Source organism: Oppia nitens, unplaced genomic scaffold (genome assembly GCF_028296485.1).
Source record: "Oppia nitens isolate AA-2021 unplaced genomic scaffold, nextdenovo-longstitch-racon4-pilon3 scaffold1_pilon_pilon_pilon, whole genome shotgun sequence".
NCBI lineage: Eukaryota > Metazoa > Arthropoda > Arachnida > Sarcoptiformes > Oppiidae > Oppia > Oppia nitens.
Window position 1 is genome coordinate 4527089 of NW_026533199.1, and position 17912 is coordinate 4545000.

General features: G+C 28.2%; 4 protein-coding genes across 4 annotated transcripts in view; 3 read left to right on the forward strand and 1 right to left on the reverse strand.

The window, feature by feature from the left end:
- Positions 1 to 189: 189 nt before the first annotated feature.
- Positions 190 to 1985, forward strand: LOC128966241 (tRNA dimethylallyltransferase-like). The gene is made up of 4 exons (XM_054313091.1): positions 190 to 561; positions 645 to 1119; positions 1184 to 1295; positions 1399 to 1985. The coding sequence occupies exons 1-4, from the start codon at positions 241 to 243 to the stop codon at positions 1949 to 1951; spliced, it is 1461 nt and encodes a 486-aa protein (XP_054169066.1). The 5' UTR covers positions 190 to 240; the 3' UTR covers positions 1952 to 1985.
- Positions 1986 to 2063: 78 nt separating this feature from the next.
- On the forward strand, positions 2064 to 5472 carry LOC128952067 (phosphofurin acidic cluster sorting protein 1-like). Its single transcript, XM_054297399.1, has 2 exons — positions 2064 to 3284; positions 5194 to 5472. Exons 1-2 carry the CDS (start codon positions 2277 to 2279, stop codon positions 5344 to 5346), a joined length of 1161 nt encoding a protein of 386 aa, XP_054153374.1. The 5' UTR covers positions 2064 to 2276; the 3' UTR covers positions 5347 to 5472.
- A 343-nt stretch (positions 5473 to 5815) lies between these two features.
- LOC128966228 (DDB1- and CUL4-associated factor 5-like) lies at positions 5816 to 8995 on the reverse strand. The gene is made up of 4 exons (XM_054313067.1): positions 8659 to 8995; positions 8540 to 8590; positions 7684 to 8434; positions 5816 to 7619 (listed from the first exon to the last, which is right to left on the reverse strand). Exons 1-4 carry the CDS (start codon positions 8876 to 8878, stop codon positions 5969 to 5971), a joined length of 2673 nt encoding a protein of 890 aa, XP_054169042.1. The 5' UTR covers positions 8879 to 8995; the 3' UTR covers positions 5816 to 5968.
- A 1123-nt stretch (positions 8996 to 10118) lies between these two features.
- Positions 10119 to 17912, forward strand: part of LOC128952870 (homeobox protein homothorax-like) — a 55180-nt gene continuing 47386 nt past the window's right edge. The window contains exons 1-5 of the mRNA XM_054298325.1: positions 10119 to 10713; positions 11666 to 11807; positions 12250 to 12300; positions 12724 to 12774; positions 14852 to 15094. Coding sequence (XP_054154300.1) covers positions 10529 to 10713; positions 11666 to 11807; positions 12250 to 12300; positions 12724 to 12774; positions 14852 to 15094 — 672 coding nt within the window. The 5' untranslated portion in view covers positions 10119 to 10528. The remainder of the gene's footprint in view (positions 10714 to 11665; positions 11808 to 12249; positions 12301 to 12723; positions 12775 to 14851; positions 15095 to 17912) is intronic.

Genomic DNA, 17912 nt, shown 5'->3' on the forward strand with positions numbered 1-17912 from the left:
ATAATAATTATTGTATGTTTTCATCGACTAAATGGTACTTTATTACAGTTCTTACTTAATATGTTTTCATATAATAAATAGTACTAAAATATCGCATCAAATGTTGCATTTTATTGCATCAAATGTAAACATTAAATCTAATAAAAATATTAATACTTTTTAAAATAAAATCTTAATGTAGTTATAGTATAAAAAAGATATAAATTGTCGATTATTTTTCAAATATGTTCAACACATTAGATGTATTTTACCAAACATTTGCTTCGGTGGTCAACATTGAGATCATCGATAGTAAGACAAATGAGCGACAATAAGATCCCATTAGTTGTGATCATCGGAGCCACAGGTTGTGCGAAGACTAAGCTATCGATTGATATTTCAAAACAAATCAATGCAGAGATCATTAGTGCCGACTCTATGCAGGTCTACAAAGATCTCGATATAATCACTAATAAGGCCACACATGAAGAGAGAAAACTCGTCAGACATCACTTGATTGACTTCTTGGATCCATTGAGCCGATTCTCGGTCGTGGATTTCCGCAACAAAACTCTTGAAGTGGTATTGATTTGATCTATTGAACGATTTTTTTGTTCAATTATATAAGTAAAACATGTGTTACAATAATTGCGATAATTTTTTAGATCAATGATCTCATGTCCAGAGGAATTGTTCCCATATTAGTTGGTGGCACTAATTATTACATTGAATCTATTTTATGGGAAGTGTTGATCAGTGGCGATGAGGAGGAATCGGATGATAATGAAGTTCCTCTTTTAGATCGTGAAGTCATCGATTGTAAAGACAATCACCGAATGAATGAAAATGATTTAACCAAAGACAGCATATTATGTCATCCGATATTTACATTTGGTTTAAATGAAGTTTCTAGCGATAAATTGCATCAAATTCTTGAACAATTAGATCCGGTGTCTTCACAAAAAATTCATCCAAATGACAGACGTAAAGTTATACGATGTCTTCAAATATATCAGCAAAAGAAAAAAACCAAAAGTGAATTAATTAATGAACAAATGACAGCTAATGGAGGATCACAATTAGGAGGTCCTCTTAGGTTTAAGAATTCAGTAATTCTTTGGGTTGATTGCGATAAATTTGGTAATTATTTACCACTAAATATTTAGAGCTATTCAAATCATTTTTATAATTTTGATTTCTTTAGTATTAAACCAACGATTAGATGAAAGAGTGGATAAAATGATTGAAAAAGGACTGATTGAAGAATTATTAGATTTTCATCAAAAATATAATAAACAAAGAATATCACAGAATTTGTTAGTATTGAAATTGATTGAAATATTTTAATTTATATACATTATTGTATCAAATTGTAAGCATAATTTGGATAATTTAATTGTTTTGTATTTATTTTACCAGAACTCCTGATTATTCTCAAGGAATCTTTCAATCGATTGGATTTAAAGAGTTTCATAATTATCTTCTTCTCACTGAAGATCAACGAAAGAATAACCCTTTTTCTAAACAAATGTTAAATCAATCAATAGATAACTTAAAATTAGTGACTAAACGTTATGTTAAACATCAGCTAAAATGGATTAGAAATAGATTTCTCATAAATAATGACAGAGCAGTTCCACCTATTTATAGATTAGATACAACATCTTCTGAACTTTGGAACCAAGAAGTATTAGAGACATCGATGGCTATAGTAAATGCATTTATTAACTCAAATGATGTACCAACTCATATAACTCGAGTCCCTAAACTTGAAATCGATGAAAATGTGTCCAAAATATTTATCTGTGATATTTGCAACAAACGGATGTCTGGTTTAATAGCCTATGAATTACATCTCAAATCTAAAGGACACCAATATTTCGTTAGACATAAGAAACAAATTCATAACCAATTGATAGCAGTTTTGAATTCATACGAAAGTAAATTTAGAGGCAATGAATGCATTGATTGAATAATTTTTATTTATTAAAAAAATATTAAAATACTTGACATAAATATATTACTATTGCTTGAAATGTTTGAATGTTTGTCCACAAGAGGTCATACACTGTAGAGACAGTCAATGAATTAGTGAGCAATGGTTTGACGTTTTAAGGATTGGCTCAATGTTTATGATATGAGAGTTATATTTACATTGAATTGTGTCAACAATTTTGTTATGTTTTGGTGACCAATGATGACCATTGATGATGATGTCTATGTCAACATTGATGACAATTGAAGAGTGATGATCTGATTGTGTTGTGGATCAGTTGTCACCCGCACGACATCAAGACATGAATAATAGCAGTGACTTCAGGCTGTGTTCACTACATATGACTCGTTTGACATTATGTAAGCCCTTGGGATCAGATGTGGCAACTGTTATGATAGCCGTCAAACTGCAGAGCTCTAAGCGAACCCTACGATCAAATGAAATAACAGTTCCGGTCATTGGCGACTCGGGTACCGGTACTGTCCAGTTGGACCTAACTTTTTCATTACAATACACTCATTTCTTGAAGCGTAGCGGAAATCAGTTGCAAATAATGATTCAAAGACGCAAACGATATAAACACAGAGCTATTCTCGGCTTTAAGACACTAGCCTTTGGTGTCATTAATATGGCAGAAGTATTACAGAGATCAACAAACTCGGAGGAGTTGGAACTGATAGCCAACACCAAAGAGTTGGGCAAAAATGCAACGATTGCTCGTATTTTAATATCGTCGCTAAAGAGTCAACCCATAGATCAAGAGTGCAATCCTAATAGTCATCGCGTAAGAGTCCCGTTAGACAGTTCAGCTGATGTCGACTCAGACGATGAAGACTTCTCGTCCGGCGAAGAGGGCAGTGATAGTGAAGAGCCGTCGCCATCGGCCGGAGCACATAATACGACTCTTAGTACTCGAGAGCGCGTCAATGAATGGCGCCGTCAGGTGAATAGGAAAAATCGTATGCTATTTGCCGCTCGACATACTGTCGGATCTGATACCAGCGCACAACGCAATGACCGCAATTTGAAGCAAAAATTTATATCTCTGCTGAAGAAGTTTCGGTTACCCGACTCGGAAGCATTCGATAGTGAAGAGCAATATCAGGCGGCCATTGAACAGCAACTTATGGCTTCCGGTGAACTTCAGAACTCCAAAGACATCGACGAGTTTTTCGAAGAAGAGGACATCGATGACTTGAGTGATAGCGAACATGACTTCGATGATATCAGCATAACATCGACACCCAAACCCAGTCTCAAACCATTTTTCTCTTCGTGTACTCTCATAGAACCAGAACCTGAACCAGAGGTACGATTTTTTCTCATTAATTTGTTATAAAATTGATTGAAAAACACTTTTCTTTATTATAATCATTAGTCTATCGATTTAATTGTTATTTTAAAACCATAAATAAATTATATATAAATGATAATGTGATTCATGAATCATAAAAACTAAATTTAACAGTGAATGGGACAGGACAGGACAGGACGGGATATAATATTATATAATATGTTACTGTATATTATAATAAAGTATGATATGCACAATTAACCACACTTTAGCAAAATAGACAAAATTATTTTAACATAAATTTTTCATTATTTACTGTATTTTTATTAATCTAAACTATTTAATTATATACTACATACTAAAAGACATGAATAATTGATTTGTGAAAATATACAGTAAATGGGATTAACTATATTATGTTTCAAATAGTAAAACTTAATAATAATAAGTTTGTTATAATGGCCAACAAAGATATGATAAAATAGGTCTATAAGTTATATAGAAAATGTTATTTAATTTAATTGTAACTAACATTTATTTATACTTTAAATTTTAATAAAACAATAATTTTATTACTAATTAAGTGATTTCTCATATGATTAATATCAGAAATTAATTTGAATATATTATATATATATTAATAGCTTAATTATTGTATTGTCAATCATTATTAACATACATTAAATATGGCAGTTAATAATTTTAGATTTTGAAGTTTATTATATCGAAAACTATTAGATATTTATAATTAGATATTTCTATTATTAATTTGATATCAGCATTAAATTTATATTAAAATCTTAAATTAAATTAATTCAAAAAATCAAGTTTAAAGTCGAATATTTCAAATTTCGGAGATATGTCTGTAGTATAGGAGGACTCAGGGAGGTCTGGGATATCATCACTATTCAGGATTTAAAATCTAAAATTTAAAATCAATATAATCTCTCTCTCTCTCTCTCTCTCTCTCTGAAACAAATGTAAAATTATAAATTATATTAACTTGAAATGAATGACTCATTCATAATTTTAATTTATAACAATGAATCAGTGATACAGCCGTCACAATATATTCAATATTTTACATATTTTATAAATGAAACAAATGATGCAATTTTATATATGAATCATTATTGTCTTTTTACACATGGCTTCATAAACATTAATTATTCAAACAATTTTGTCAATCAATTACTAGATTTTTATATTTACTATATATAGTTTATTTTAACTAATTATTTTTATTTCCTAATTTTAAAAACTATAATAATAAGTATAATAATAAAATTTAATCTATTAGATGTGGTTTATAGACTAACAAAAAATATAATTATAATGATGACTAACTTTTTGCTAATTTAATGTTTTAAATAAATTTGTGTTTATTTTATTATAATTCCGTCAGTCTATTATTGATTTAGTAAATCTCTATTAAAATTTAGATGAATACAATTATAGATAACTTAAATATCGTAGACATTGAATATAAATAAATAAATATACTATAGTTTAATTGTTATATTACTCTATAGTTATATAAATAATTAGATGTGAATAATAAAAATTATTATTATTGTAGCGGTTAATTGTTTTTATTATTGGTGCATAAACTAAAATGGTATTTTTATTCATTAAAATTATATATTATACATAAAAATAACATTTAATAATAACTATGAACAATTTATCTAGATAACTTAACCAATAATTAATTGTAACTTTTCACTATATTAATAAAAATAAGCTTTACATTTATATAGTAATTAATATATTAAGTTTTAACATACACTATTGTCAATATTATATATTAATTATTTAAATGTTTTCTATTAAATATTTGTTTAATATTTGTTGTTTATATAGAAAACTTGTATCAAAATTGTAGTTATTATTATAAATTAAAAATGTTATTAACTTAACGCAGGTATTGAATGGTGACTTCAAAAAGCGCATTGAATGCGACAGTCAAGAGAACTCAGGACCCGAACAAACAGCCGACAGATCAGACATGAGCTTAAAGACTGAGCACAAGTCCTCTAACTCGAAGAAAATCTCGAAAAAGTGGTTTAAAATTTAAATTAATAAACCGCTGACACAATCATTCATTATTAGCATTACATAACATATTGTAAATTATATATTGTATTGTAATTTATTTCTTTAAAAATATATGTCACCTGAGAAATGAGTTTTTTGTTTTATAGTCCGTTTGTAATTATATATCGTACTAATTGTCAAATAAATATTTAATTATCAAATATTTAATATTATTAATAATAAATACAATTTATTATTGATAATATTAATAATATTTGATAATAATTATAAAATAAATATTCGCCTATGTATTAGAAAGATTAAAATAAATTATATCTGTATATACAGTAATATAAAATGAGATAATATCTCAAATAACGGTATAACAAATTATTTCTTATTACGATAATTCTTAAAAATATATTTAATAATAATAATAATTTTAATATAAATTAAATTATATTACTTAACAAACTTTTTATCAATTACTTTATACATAAAATGGTTAACATATTTGGTATATTTTTCATAATAAATGTTACTTATGATTAGAGCACATAATTTTAGGGTTTAAATCAAATTTCATATTTGGACATATCTTTGATGTCAAATATATTGTGCAAAACCTTCACGTTTTCATTGAAAGTGATTGTATTTGTCGCTCAGTCATGATTTGAATCAATGTTTTTATCACTGATTTGGTCATTACTATTACTATTATTATTATTATTATTAACATTATTATTAGGATTGCTGTCATCTTTATTATCATTATTAACATTATCTTCATTATTATCTTTAGTATTAGTACCACTTCTTTGTCGTTTACGGTAAGATCTGCGCCGAGTATTAATTGGCTTAAATATTGATGATTTTTTGACATCACTGTTCGCATTGGTAGCTGATGTAGTTGCGTGACACAGATTATGTTTATAGGGACAGTGGATGACCGGTTCCAATACATCATTGGTCTCATCATTTTGGTCACTATCACTGTCATCAAAATTGGCCGAAATACAGATTCGTTTTTTATTATTGCTATTGTTATTAGTTTTGTTGTGATTATGTTTTGTATCGCCATTTGTTGGCTTTTCTGAAGAAGTTTCAACAACTGTCTCTTCATCGCTAGAATTTTGTTTGCATTTAATGGCCACAGAATTATTAGTATTTTTATTATTGATATCATTGTTCGTTAAACAACTGCTGTCATCACTACTACTATCACTTGAATCGCTGTCGACGCCCCTCTCGGCGCGTATTTGATTCATTTCATTTGATATTACATTATATATTTCATCGTCCGAGTCATCCGAGTTTGAACTCGAAGATGAAGACTCAATGGGAACGACTTCGTTGAATACGAGATCGCTTTGATTTGTGAGAAACCGAAGTCTCCGATAATTACGGTGTCTCTCAGTCTTACTTTCACTTGAATTGATGTTACAGTTGACGCGTTGCGCCAAATAATCCAATTTTTTGTTCAAATCTTCTAATCGTTTCTTATAAGAATCTGTTTGTCTATTATCTGTTACATTATATTTACTTTTAGTTTCCGACCGCTTTTGGGAGCGTTTTAACTTTTTGCGTGTTGTGCGGACCGCAAACTTTATTAATTTTCTCAATTGTTCCCTCTTTTTCTCGGTAATCAATTCTGATATACGATTCAAACTGCTTTCCCCGGTTTCCTGTGTATTATCTCTACCACTATTAACGGTTCCAATATTTGATGACTGAAATGTGTTCAACTCTGGCTTTGTTGTCGTTAGCATTAAAGCAGTCTCCGAATCGGTCTTTGAGTTGTTTTTTAAATTAAACATTTGTTCGCTCGCATCAACCCTTTTGGATATAATATCTAAATATTTAATGCAATGACTATTTAAATCGTGTATCGATTCTTCATTATCTGAGTTATTCAAACTCGAGTTATTAGAAGTGTGCGAATCGTCCGAATTGACTGAATTCCAACAAAGTTCATAGAAGTTGCTTTCGCCGTCAATACTATCACTGGAATCAGTAGTCCAGCCCTCGATGTCTCGTTGTACTAATGAATCAAAGAAGGCCATCATTCGCGGATCTTCTTGAACTGACTGATGACTGTAGTCATGTGTGACAAACTGTCCGCTTTCAAGCACTAAATTAATATAATCTTCATGACTGAACACTTGACGATTGTCTTTATAAGTAGACTCCTTTTGCAAATTACCCGTACCTTCGGGTAACGGGAATGAACTCCAAAGTTTGATTACTTTTTCCACACCAGAAGAAGCAATCAACGAATTTGTATAATTATATCGAACCTGATTTACAATTGATCTAAAAGGACACCAAAAGTAAATAAAAACAATTTGCAGACAAACAAAATTACAAGAATACTAACCGATGGCCACTTAAGACAAGATCTGCACCGTCGACCCAAACAGTATCGCTATAATTAAATTCTCCGTTTTCGTAGATCTGTTCCGGTATTTTCCATACATATAGCTTAAAATCGTCGGAACCGGACAATACATATTGGTCTGAATCACCACCGAAACAGCAGCTTTTCATTGTGCATGAGTTATAATAACCGGAGTCATCAAACTCGACGATAGGATAACTTAATTTGAGATTATAGAGCACAGGAGGAAGGCGTCGACGCAGAGCCAGAATAAGAGTTCCAGTTTTGTTGAAGCGGACACTCATTGCACTCTGAGATGACATTAATGATGAGTTAAATTGTTGCAAAACACAGAGCGGTTTGCGGACATCCCAAATGGCAATGCCTTCCTTTGTGTTGGCCGTTACCACCAGTCGACTCTCAAACGGATTATACATAACGGCGTGAAAAGCCGTTGAATATCTGGCCAACACTGCTGTCTCACGTGACGTCTCTTTCCTGAGATCCCAAATGCAAACCCTTCCGTCATCACAAGCACTGGCAAACACGTTGTCATCACTTGGATTCACAGATAAACCATAAATGGCATCGTTATGAAGTATAACGTCAACAGTCTCGCCGGTAATGGCGTCGTGAATCATAACGAGCTCATCATTACCAGCACTGAAGAGTCGGTGACAGCGAGAGTCAAAACCTAAACAAAATATATTTGAGTTGTGCTCGCCTTTCATGATCTGCGGTTGACCAGCACCTGGAGGTATGACATATCAATTGGATTACGTTATTCAGACAATACACAGATCAATCAAATGTTATTAAAATGCAATAATCAATAACTAAATCAATTATATCATACCTGCTATGGCTTTCTGTATATCCCATAACAGTATGCGCCGATCGTCACCACCTAATCAATGGAAACAAATAATAAACAAATTAATTATTTGATCTAATAGTAATCACTTGTGACCACACCTGACACGAGGTACTGTCCGTTATCGGAAAACTCGATGGCATTTACACATCCGTAATGTGAGTACAGATCTTTGCGGAACAGGTCTTGTGCGGACCCGAACCGATCTCTCAGAACATGTGTCACAGACTTGTTGGCCACCAGTTCATTGTACTCGCGACCCAACAGATGAACTGCTGTATTGGTCGCCGGTTTTGATGATATACAAGACATACCAGACATCACTGGATGTGATGCGAGTGACACTTAAAGCATTGTCTGACAGAGTGTTGTGTTATGTGTTGTCAAGTGTTGTGTGTTTCCAATGATTGCAATCATTCAGTGTTTATGTGTTTCAATGCATTCAATGTGTTCTTCAATGTGTTTGGCAATCAATGCCTTTTAAACATCCAGTGCTTGGATATCATAAATGACGGCACATGTGGTTCAACACTACCAGTGCTGAGATAGCTATTATATAATCTGTATTTCTTAAATTATAAATCAATGATATTATCAATGATATCATTATTTGAAAGGGTTAAGCAATTACAGCTGATCCTAATAAATCAAAATGATTTTTAAATACCGACATAATATAAATACTTTTAATTTTCTTTAAATCATATAAATTAATAATTGTCCGCACATTTCATAGATATTTATTTGCCGCTAATTTTCGACATAATCTTTTGAAGTGATTTATATAATATATGATATTATAGTACTGTATATAATTTATATTAACAAACAAAAATTAAATTTAAGTAAATCAATTATTTTTAATTGTGACAAACATTTACATTACAATTAATCAATAATATACTGTATATTTTTTATTATAATATAAAAATATAGATAAAGTTATATATTAAAAAAATGACTTATGTGAAATGAATTTTATTAAATTACACGTTAAGTAATATCATTTTATTAATTATTTTAATCTCTTTATAATAAAATTACAAATAAATTTGTTGAAACTTTTAGCATTAGTTAGTTTTAATCATTATATTTCACAAATATACGTACCGGTAATTTAAATTTTTTGTTACTCATCTATAATCTTCATTTAAGTTTAATGTTAAAAGTATACTAACATTTTTCTCTGCAATATAATGTTTAGATATCGCAATATAATTAACAAAAAATTAAAATTAATTTTGATATTTAAATGGTTTAGGTATTATATTGATGTTGGTCAATTAAATTTAACAAAATAAATTGATTGCTTTAATAGTTAACTTTGATAACTAAAACTTTTTAATTAAAACTTTAAATATGAACCAATAGATGTCCTAAATTGTTAATAAATAAAGTAACAAATGTTGCAAAATCCTAGAGGTATACGCCTATCGCTTATGTGCCGCCAATTGTATGTCCACTTGAATTGCTTTTGCCTTTCGCTCCGGTAATGGGAGTGTCTGTAAATCTGGGGAACGCCTACGTGCCGGCTATCGGGAGAGAGTATGTGAGGGAACGGTATGCGAGTTAAGTGATTATACATCACTAGAATATAGTATTCATTTAGAGATTCATTGAAATTGTCGGCCGAAAAAAGTTTCTATAAATTCATTAATAACTATCGGAATTAAAATGAAAAATATATATTAATAATGATATTGATGTTAAATTGGTGATGATTATTTCTATTATTTCAATAAAATAAGCAGCTGGTACAATTGTTTGGATTATTTATTGTGGATTATTTTATGTGTTGTTCCCCGTGTGCTATATATGTGCTCTACCAGAGTGTGTGATTGAGTGACAAACGGATATTACATACAGGCGTTCAATTAGTTCTCAATATATTAGTGTATATATATCTGGGAAATATTGTGTTATAATTATTATTACAATTTTAAACTACTGACCCATCAATCGGCTCATCAAATGGAGAGCCCTTATGATAGTCATCTTCAGCATCCCATGCAATCACTAAATTATGGCTCACATATGAATCACGGCCCACACGGGCCCACAATGAGCCATCACCAGTACCCCTCAAATCATATGACCAATCATGTCATGGGTACGGTGCCCGACGTCCACAAGCGGGATAAGGATGCCATTTACGGGTATGATATTCTTTATCTAAATGTTATAATTTTGTTAATATTTTTTATGAAACAAAACGTGATTAAGACATTGAAATTTTATTGAAATATGTAAATTAATTTAAACTTTTTTTTCGTTAATCATTATATGATATATTTATTTATTTTTAAAAATTCATCGCTCATTCAATCATTCATTCAATGTCAGACACTGTATCTAAATATAAAGATTTTATATTAAAAATTTCAATGTGTGGGAGAAATGGATAGGATCTCTCAATGCATAAATATTACACATCAAAAAGATATTTAGATATTTGATAAAATAAAATATTTTTAAAGAATACATCACATAATTATAATAATTTTTATTTTTAAGAAATATTTTAATTTATTAGTTAAATAGTTTTTATGTCATTTTATAATATATTGTGTTTCTTGATTGTTATGTTTTTTAACAGTAAGACGAGTAGTAATAATAATAAAATGTTTTATAGTTATTGTAATAACCATTACTTTACTAAAATTTATTTTAAACAATATTTATAGACTTTTATAAAGTGAAAGTAAATTAGTGATTGAATCATAAGTAAGCAGTTTTAGTTGAAGTAAAACTTGTATTTGTATTATAAGTCATTACAGTATAGCAAATAATAATTAGTGTCTCTATATATTAATAATAATGGCATTTAATGTTAATTGCAAAAATTAGTTACTATTCTCGATGATTGTTAACTTTAACATTGAAAAGAATATAATATATAATATACAGTATATATATATATATATATACCTACATATAAACACTAACAATCTATTTTAATAATTTATGAATATATAATTTAATTACTTATTATATATATATATATATTTATTATAATCATAATTATTTTGACATTTAAAAATAACTTAAAGAAGAAACTTTTTGATAAAATTGATTGTTTATTATTATGATTACTACACAATAATATAGTCACCCACTGTTCCCATTGTTGGCCCTCATCTTCGAGAAGTGTGAATTAGCCACTTGTACTCCAAGAGAGCCCGGAATCGCTGGCGGAGATGTCTGCTCTTCAGAGTCTTTCAACGAAGACATTGCTGTCTTTGCCAAACAGGTATCAAACAATATATACCAAAAACATCCAATTGATTATATGATTGTATAATTATCAAAACGTCTACAAAGACTTGTCATAAATATGACAACAAAAGGATTATCCACAATATATTTATTACATTTTTTTATATTTGATAAAAGTTTTTTTAGAGAAATATGTGAGTTTAGTGGTAAAACATTTGTAATTTTACACAATATATTTATAGACTATTCTATTATTGACTAACAATAATACGATACAAACAATAAAAATATATACAAACCTCAACACAATAATAATAAAATACAGAATACATTAAACTAAAGAAAAAATTATTTAAATTTTAAACACAAAATTTTTTGTTCACTGAATTCACATACAATCATACAATCATTCTCTGCTTTATAATACTGTATATGTTGTAAACGGGAAACTAATTTTGCATATATTTTACTTTCAGATTAGACAAGAAAAGCCATATTATGTACCAAACCCTGAATTAGATAGTCTTGTAAGTGACACTTCTTATTATTGTTTTTGTTGTCTCTCTTTCTATTTCAATGACTAATTTTTACATTAAATTTTATAATAATAATAGCAATAACTATATTTTATCATAAATTTAACAAAAATTGGTTTATAAATTTTTATATATGCATATTTATTTTGCTTTTTGTTTAATATAATGATTGCAATAACAATAATAAGTATAACTTTGCTATGCATGCATTACTAATATATTTAACTATTTCTATTTAATATAAAATATTATATAATACATTGAAAAGTGTATTGACATTAATACTGTACATTGTTTTACTTATGTCTCTTTAAATTGGATATTATTGACTGATATGTTGATTCTCGGCTTTCTTTTTCATGTCTTCACGTGTTGTGTTGTGTTGTTAATAACAATAAACCAACCGATCATCAGATGGTTCAAGCAATACAAGTGCTAAGGTTTCACTTATTAGAGTTAGAAAAGGTATGTTATTATTAATATCTATCATTTTTCAATGCACTTTCATTTAATTTGCATTATAATAATAAGTAGTATTTTGTTTTTACTATTTAAGTGACAAGAAATGTGTATATTTAAGAAAAAAGTGAAAATATAATGATATAATTATAATTTATGAAATGATTGATTAAATTTAAATGTCTTTCAATTGATATATACATATACTGTATATAAGAAAATGTTGTATATATTGATATACTGTATATACATATATATGTTTGTATATAATGCCTGTCATGTCCTTCGATAACCGATATGCTGAAGGATAATGTAATTGATGTACCAATGATTGTGGTACTGGTATTATACTGTATAGTGGTTAATATACACACGCCATATAATATAATATACTATATATATAAAATTTATATACAGTACATATACACTTCACATAATAATACAATAATAATCATATAAATGATTTGATAGATTTTCATATAGATTTTTGCAAAATATATTTATATATACCGGTATATACTGTAGAGTATATAAATTTATATATATATATATTAAAAGTATCTAATACTGTATAAATAACGATATGCTGGTATATATTATATACTCTTAAAACCGATATTTCAAATCTCTTGATAACAAATCCATACGTTAGACTTATTTTCTTTTTTATCATATTATTAATTTTTAAACTAAAATAACTACAAAAAAAGTGAAATGACTGACAATATGTGTGCTATTCAAGTGACTCGCCTTAAGCCTCGAGAACACCCCTTTAAATAGAGTTTCAAAAGAAAATATATATTAAGATAGTTATCGATGAGTACGGCTATACTTATCTTCTATAAGATAATCATTGAAATCCAATTTTTTGTCTGCGCCTAAAAAATCAAAACTTACTTAAATATGTGTTGTAGTTATTGTTGTTGTTGTTATGTCCCCATATTATAGTGGAATATATATATTAGTTATTTATTTTTGAGGATCAAAATAGTTTTTGGTTAGTCCAATAGTTTTTTTTACTAGTCTTACTGTATATATTATAAACATGTTTTATTTTTAAAAAGGAAGTTATTTTTGTCAATATATTTTTATATATATAATAATAATTTTTGGACTCATATGTTATTTTTTGAAATTCAAACATAAAGAAAAATTAAAAGCAAAAAACCCTAACATCTAACGTAATATTATTGATAAGAGAATTACTATCATTACATAACATGTGCCCAGAGATGGATATATAATATTATATATAATAACAATAAATATAAAGTCGATGTTGAGCTTCAACTAGTATTTAAAGATATTTCTTGTCAATGTTTGGACTAATTATCAACATTTTCTTGTCACTCAAAACAGACATTCATTGTATGTAATAGTGAGTGAGAGACGGGTCGTAATACTAGGGGTTGCTTTTGACATATCCTCCACCCTCTACACAATCATACCATTTAAGTCATACTTACATTCAATTTTCACAAAGTTTTATATATTACAGTATATAAAAGCTTTTGATATAATGTCCTCTAAAACTAAGTGTACTTCAAATGATAGACCAATTGAATGACACAATACGTGTGTACAGTAGTAGTAGTAGTACTCAATAGGAGCTCAATATGTTGTTCACAAATCTCTCACTCAAGTGTTGTTCACTTTTAAGGCCCAAAACAACAAATCCTTTATTTCACATAAAATAATACTATTATTAATATCATAGTTATTATTATGATAGACGAGTTAAGCCAACACCAGATTAACCGTTAATTAAATATAAATCACTGACAAAATTGTAACTCATATTTTTCATACGTTAACTATTATAACATAACTGTTAGATGATTTGGACATTAGATGTTATTTTATATTTATATAATTATATGGTTTAGTGTCAGTTATGTGGAACTCATTTCAGGCAATATATAGTGTATATCAATATAAAACATTCATTCATTTTAATGTATACATAAAAATGTTATTAAATTAATTATACACTAATGTATTAATGATTTTTATTTTGTTTATAATAATTAATACAATAATATATGACTACAATTAAATATATTTATATGTCTGCCAAATACAGGTGCATGAGTTGTGCGACAATTTTTGTCAGCGATATATAAGTTGTCTAAAGGGAAAAATGCCCATTGATTTGGTCATCGATGAAAGGGATACGAAACCGGGAGATTTGGGTGACAATAACAACAGCTCCAGCAATGGAAGTGGAGGTCCTGGTCCTGGTATGGGAGGTGCAAGTAATGGTGGTCGTGGCGGTAGTGCCGACCCGGGACATCATTCAGACAGTGCATCGACACCGGATCATCAGGTCAGACATCTATTTATATCTTTATTTAATTAATATTAAATTATTTATCATATAATCATTTTTATTAAATATATGATTATTTGATCAAACAAATTGATATAATTATTAAACATTTGCACATGTGATGCAATGCAATAATAAAGCACCTGTATGTTTGTTTTTGACAAAATGATAAATATATTTTCAATATAATATATAATTTAATACTGTATATACTGTTTATAAAAATTCTTATTAATTTTTTGTGTCAAATTATTTATGGGCAAAAATGGCTTAAATATGTTAGTCGTTGTTGTTTTATTAATATTAATTTTATATAAACACATTTTTAATGTTAAATAATATTTTCACATATTTATTATATGCATATATTTTTTATCGCTTAAGCCTAGAGTTTGTTTGCATTATAATATTTTAGTCGTCAAACACTTGAATTGTTTCTAATAGTATATAATAATAATAATATAATACTGTATATACAATATTGAATGTATTGTTGAGTAGATTTTCATTATTATATGTTTGCCACTAAAATAGATATTTATGTGAATAACTGGTATATGTATGTAATGTTTACAGTAGAATATTCTCTAAGCCATAGTGTGAACACCAAACACATAGCAAACTATCATAATATGGTTGGGCTGTTGTGTTAATTCAAGTGTTTGACTCCACAACCATATATATACCAATATATACCTGACTTTTTAACAGTAGGTTTGTGTGTATTTGTTTGTATAGTGTTTGCAAACACTTCAATAAATATATCGCGAGAATGTCTTATCAGTGAAGTTCACAGAGAAATAAAATAAAATAAAACTTGAAAAACATTTTCACTTTACTTGCAATAATCATAATAATGAACAAACATTTCATTAGTGATATTATTTATGGCTTATTCATTGGGACTCATATATCACTTATTTATTGCTTCATTTTATTAGGTGTTGTCTTATTATAGCGTAATTCAGATCCCAAAACAAAAATTTATTTAGATTATGATTAGATTATTATTATTATTATTATTTGAATTATTATTATTATTATTATTATTTGAATTATTATTATTATTATTATTTGAATTATTATTATTATTATTATTTGAATTATTATTGATAATACTGTCAATTTTAGAAAACATGGTATATTTCATGAAAATATTATTTTATTTGTAAGAGAGAAAAAATTAAATATAAAGTACTGTATTTATTTTCTATTGATATTTTTTATATGTTTTATTACTAAAGTATATTTAGTGTATTTTGAAAACATTTTGTTATTTATTCAGATATTTCTTTGATCTTTGTTTAACATACTAAGCAAACCAAACATACCGACCAAATGCTTAACATTTTCTATATATTTCTTTATCTTTTGTGATCCATTACAATAACATAGAGGACAGTAAGCAGATAGTGCTTAATATAAAGTTGTTGTTAAGTGGACAGTCAACTTGAATTACATATACAAATGAATGTAAAGGTATTTCAATGTTGGTTATAAAGCATATTAATTTTGATGAGTGATCCAAGTTGATAGTGCTCAGTGCATATTGTATATTGTATATTGCATATTGCATATTGCATATGGTAAAAATATGTGCTTAAGCCAGTTGTCAGCCCAAACCCCCTACCAGTCACCCACTATGGCTTCTGGTTGGGGATGAGCTCTCAATGTTGTGTCTCAATATTACTGAAGTTTCTATTGAAAATCTCTCTCTCTCTCTCTCTCTCTCTCTCCGTACACCCCGTCGAGTCGATGGAGGCCTCAAAAACATGACAAACCCAGTGCTGTACCAATAGTTATGTGCCCAACAAATTCATAGAAGACATATAAAAACTTAAACTATTGGCAATATTTTTGTGGAACTTTTTTTTTTGTTGCTTAACACATAAAACAAACTTTTTCTGAATCTATAAATAAATATATTTAATAAGAAAAATAATTTTCTTTTACTGACTATTTGGCAGATCTGTTGAGGAAATAAACGACAACACAATCATTGAAAGAAAGTGTGAGAGATATGATATCAATGGCTTAAATTGTAAGGGATTTAAGTCGCTCTCATTGATATAAATACTTGTCTTTATATTAATGGCAAATAAGTTTCACACACACATGTACTGTAGATATTGACTGACATACATAACAAGCTATTGAAATGGTTTTGTATTTTATTTACTTTTGACTTAAGTACAGGATATTTATATTTTATTATATAAAATTATAGTGAATAATATTACATATTTATTGCCTGTCTATCTATCAATTTATCTATTTATCTCTCTATCACCTGTTCTGACAATCAATAAAACGACAATATTTTATGTCTGCAAATAATTTTAATAACTTTTTTATATGATGGGTATATCCATTCATTGGAGGTATTGTAGTACACAATAAATCACTCAACAAAGTCAGTCAAACCCTCAAAATTGTTGTCTTTTTTAAACGTTTTTTGAAAATCCAATAAAACTTAAAAGAGAGAAAAAAGTGATTTAAAGATAAGGAGATTTGATTTTTTATTGACTGACATTTTAGATATTTGTAATACTGTTGTTTGTTATCTATTGGACTGTTTGTTAGCTGTTATAAACAAAATAGTCGTTTTTGTTAAATACACTCATTATTTGTTGACCATTTCTGGTCCTAATTTAGTGAATTACAAAAAAGTGAGGTATTAAATGTGTTTTTGTTTTTTGGGGTCTAAAATGTGATAACGAGTTTTGTTACTAAAATAAAATCAAACAAAACATTAGCTCTTAGTACTCGACTAACTCTTAGCGGGTGAGCTCTCAATGAGTGGGAGAGATAAATA

What these genes read in the sequence shown, in the direction of transcription:
- LOC128966241 (XM_054313091.1), top strand. Translation starts at nt 241, where the DNA reads ATGTATTTTACCAAACATTTGCTTCGGTGGTCAACATTGAGATCATCG. An exon ending in GCAACAAAACTCTTGAAGTG is followed by an intron (nt 562 to 644) that starts GTATTGATTTGA and finishes ATAATTTTTTAG; the next exon opens with ATCAATGATCTCATGTCCAG. An exon ending in CAAAGAATATCACAGAATTT is followed by an intron (nt 1,296 to 1,398) that starts GTTAGTATTGAA and finishes TTATTTTACCAG; the next exon opens with AACTCCTGATTATTCTCAAG.
- LOC128952067 (XM_054297399.1), top strand. Translation starts at nt 2,277, where the DNA reads ATGAATAATAGCAGTGACTTCAGGCTGTGTTCACTACATATGACTCGT. An exon ending in AACCAGAACCTGAACCAGAG is followed by an intron (nt 3,285 to 5,193) that starts GTACGATTTTTT and finishes AACTTAACGCAG; the next exon opens with GTATTGAATGGTGACTTCAA.
- LOC128966228 (XM_054313067.1), bottom strand. Translation starts at nt 8,878, where the DNA reads ATGTCTGGTATGTCTTGTATATCATCAAAACCGGCGACCAATACAGCA. An exon ending in TATACAGAAAGCCATAGCAG is followed by an intron (nt 8,435 to 8,539) that starts GTATGATATAAT and finishes TCATACCTCCAG; the next exon opens with GTGCTGGTCAACCGCAGATC. An exon ending in CTTGTCTTAAGTGGCCATCG is followed by an intron (nt 7,620 to 7,683) that starts GTTAGTATTCTT and finishes GTGTCCTTTTAG; the next exon opens with ATCAATTGTAAATCAGGTTC.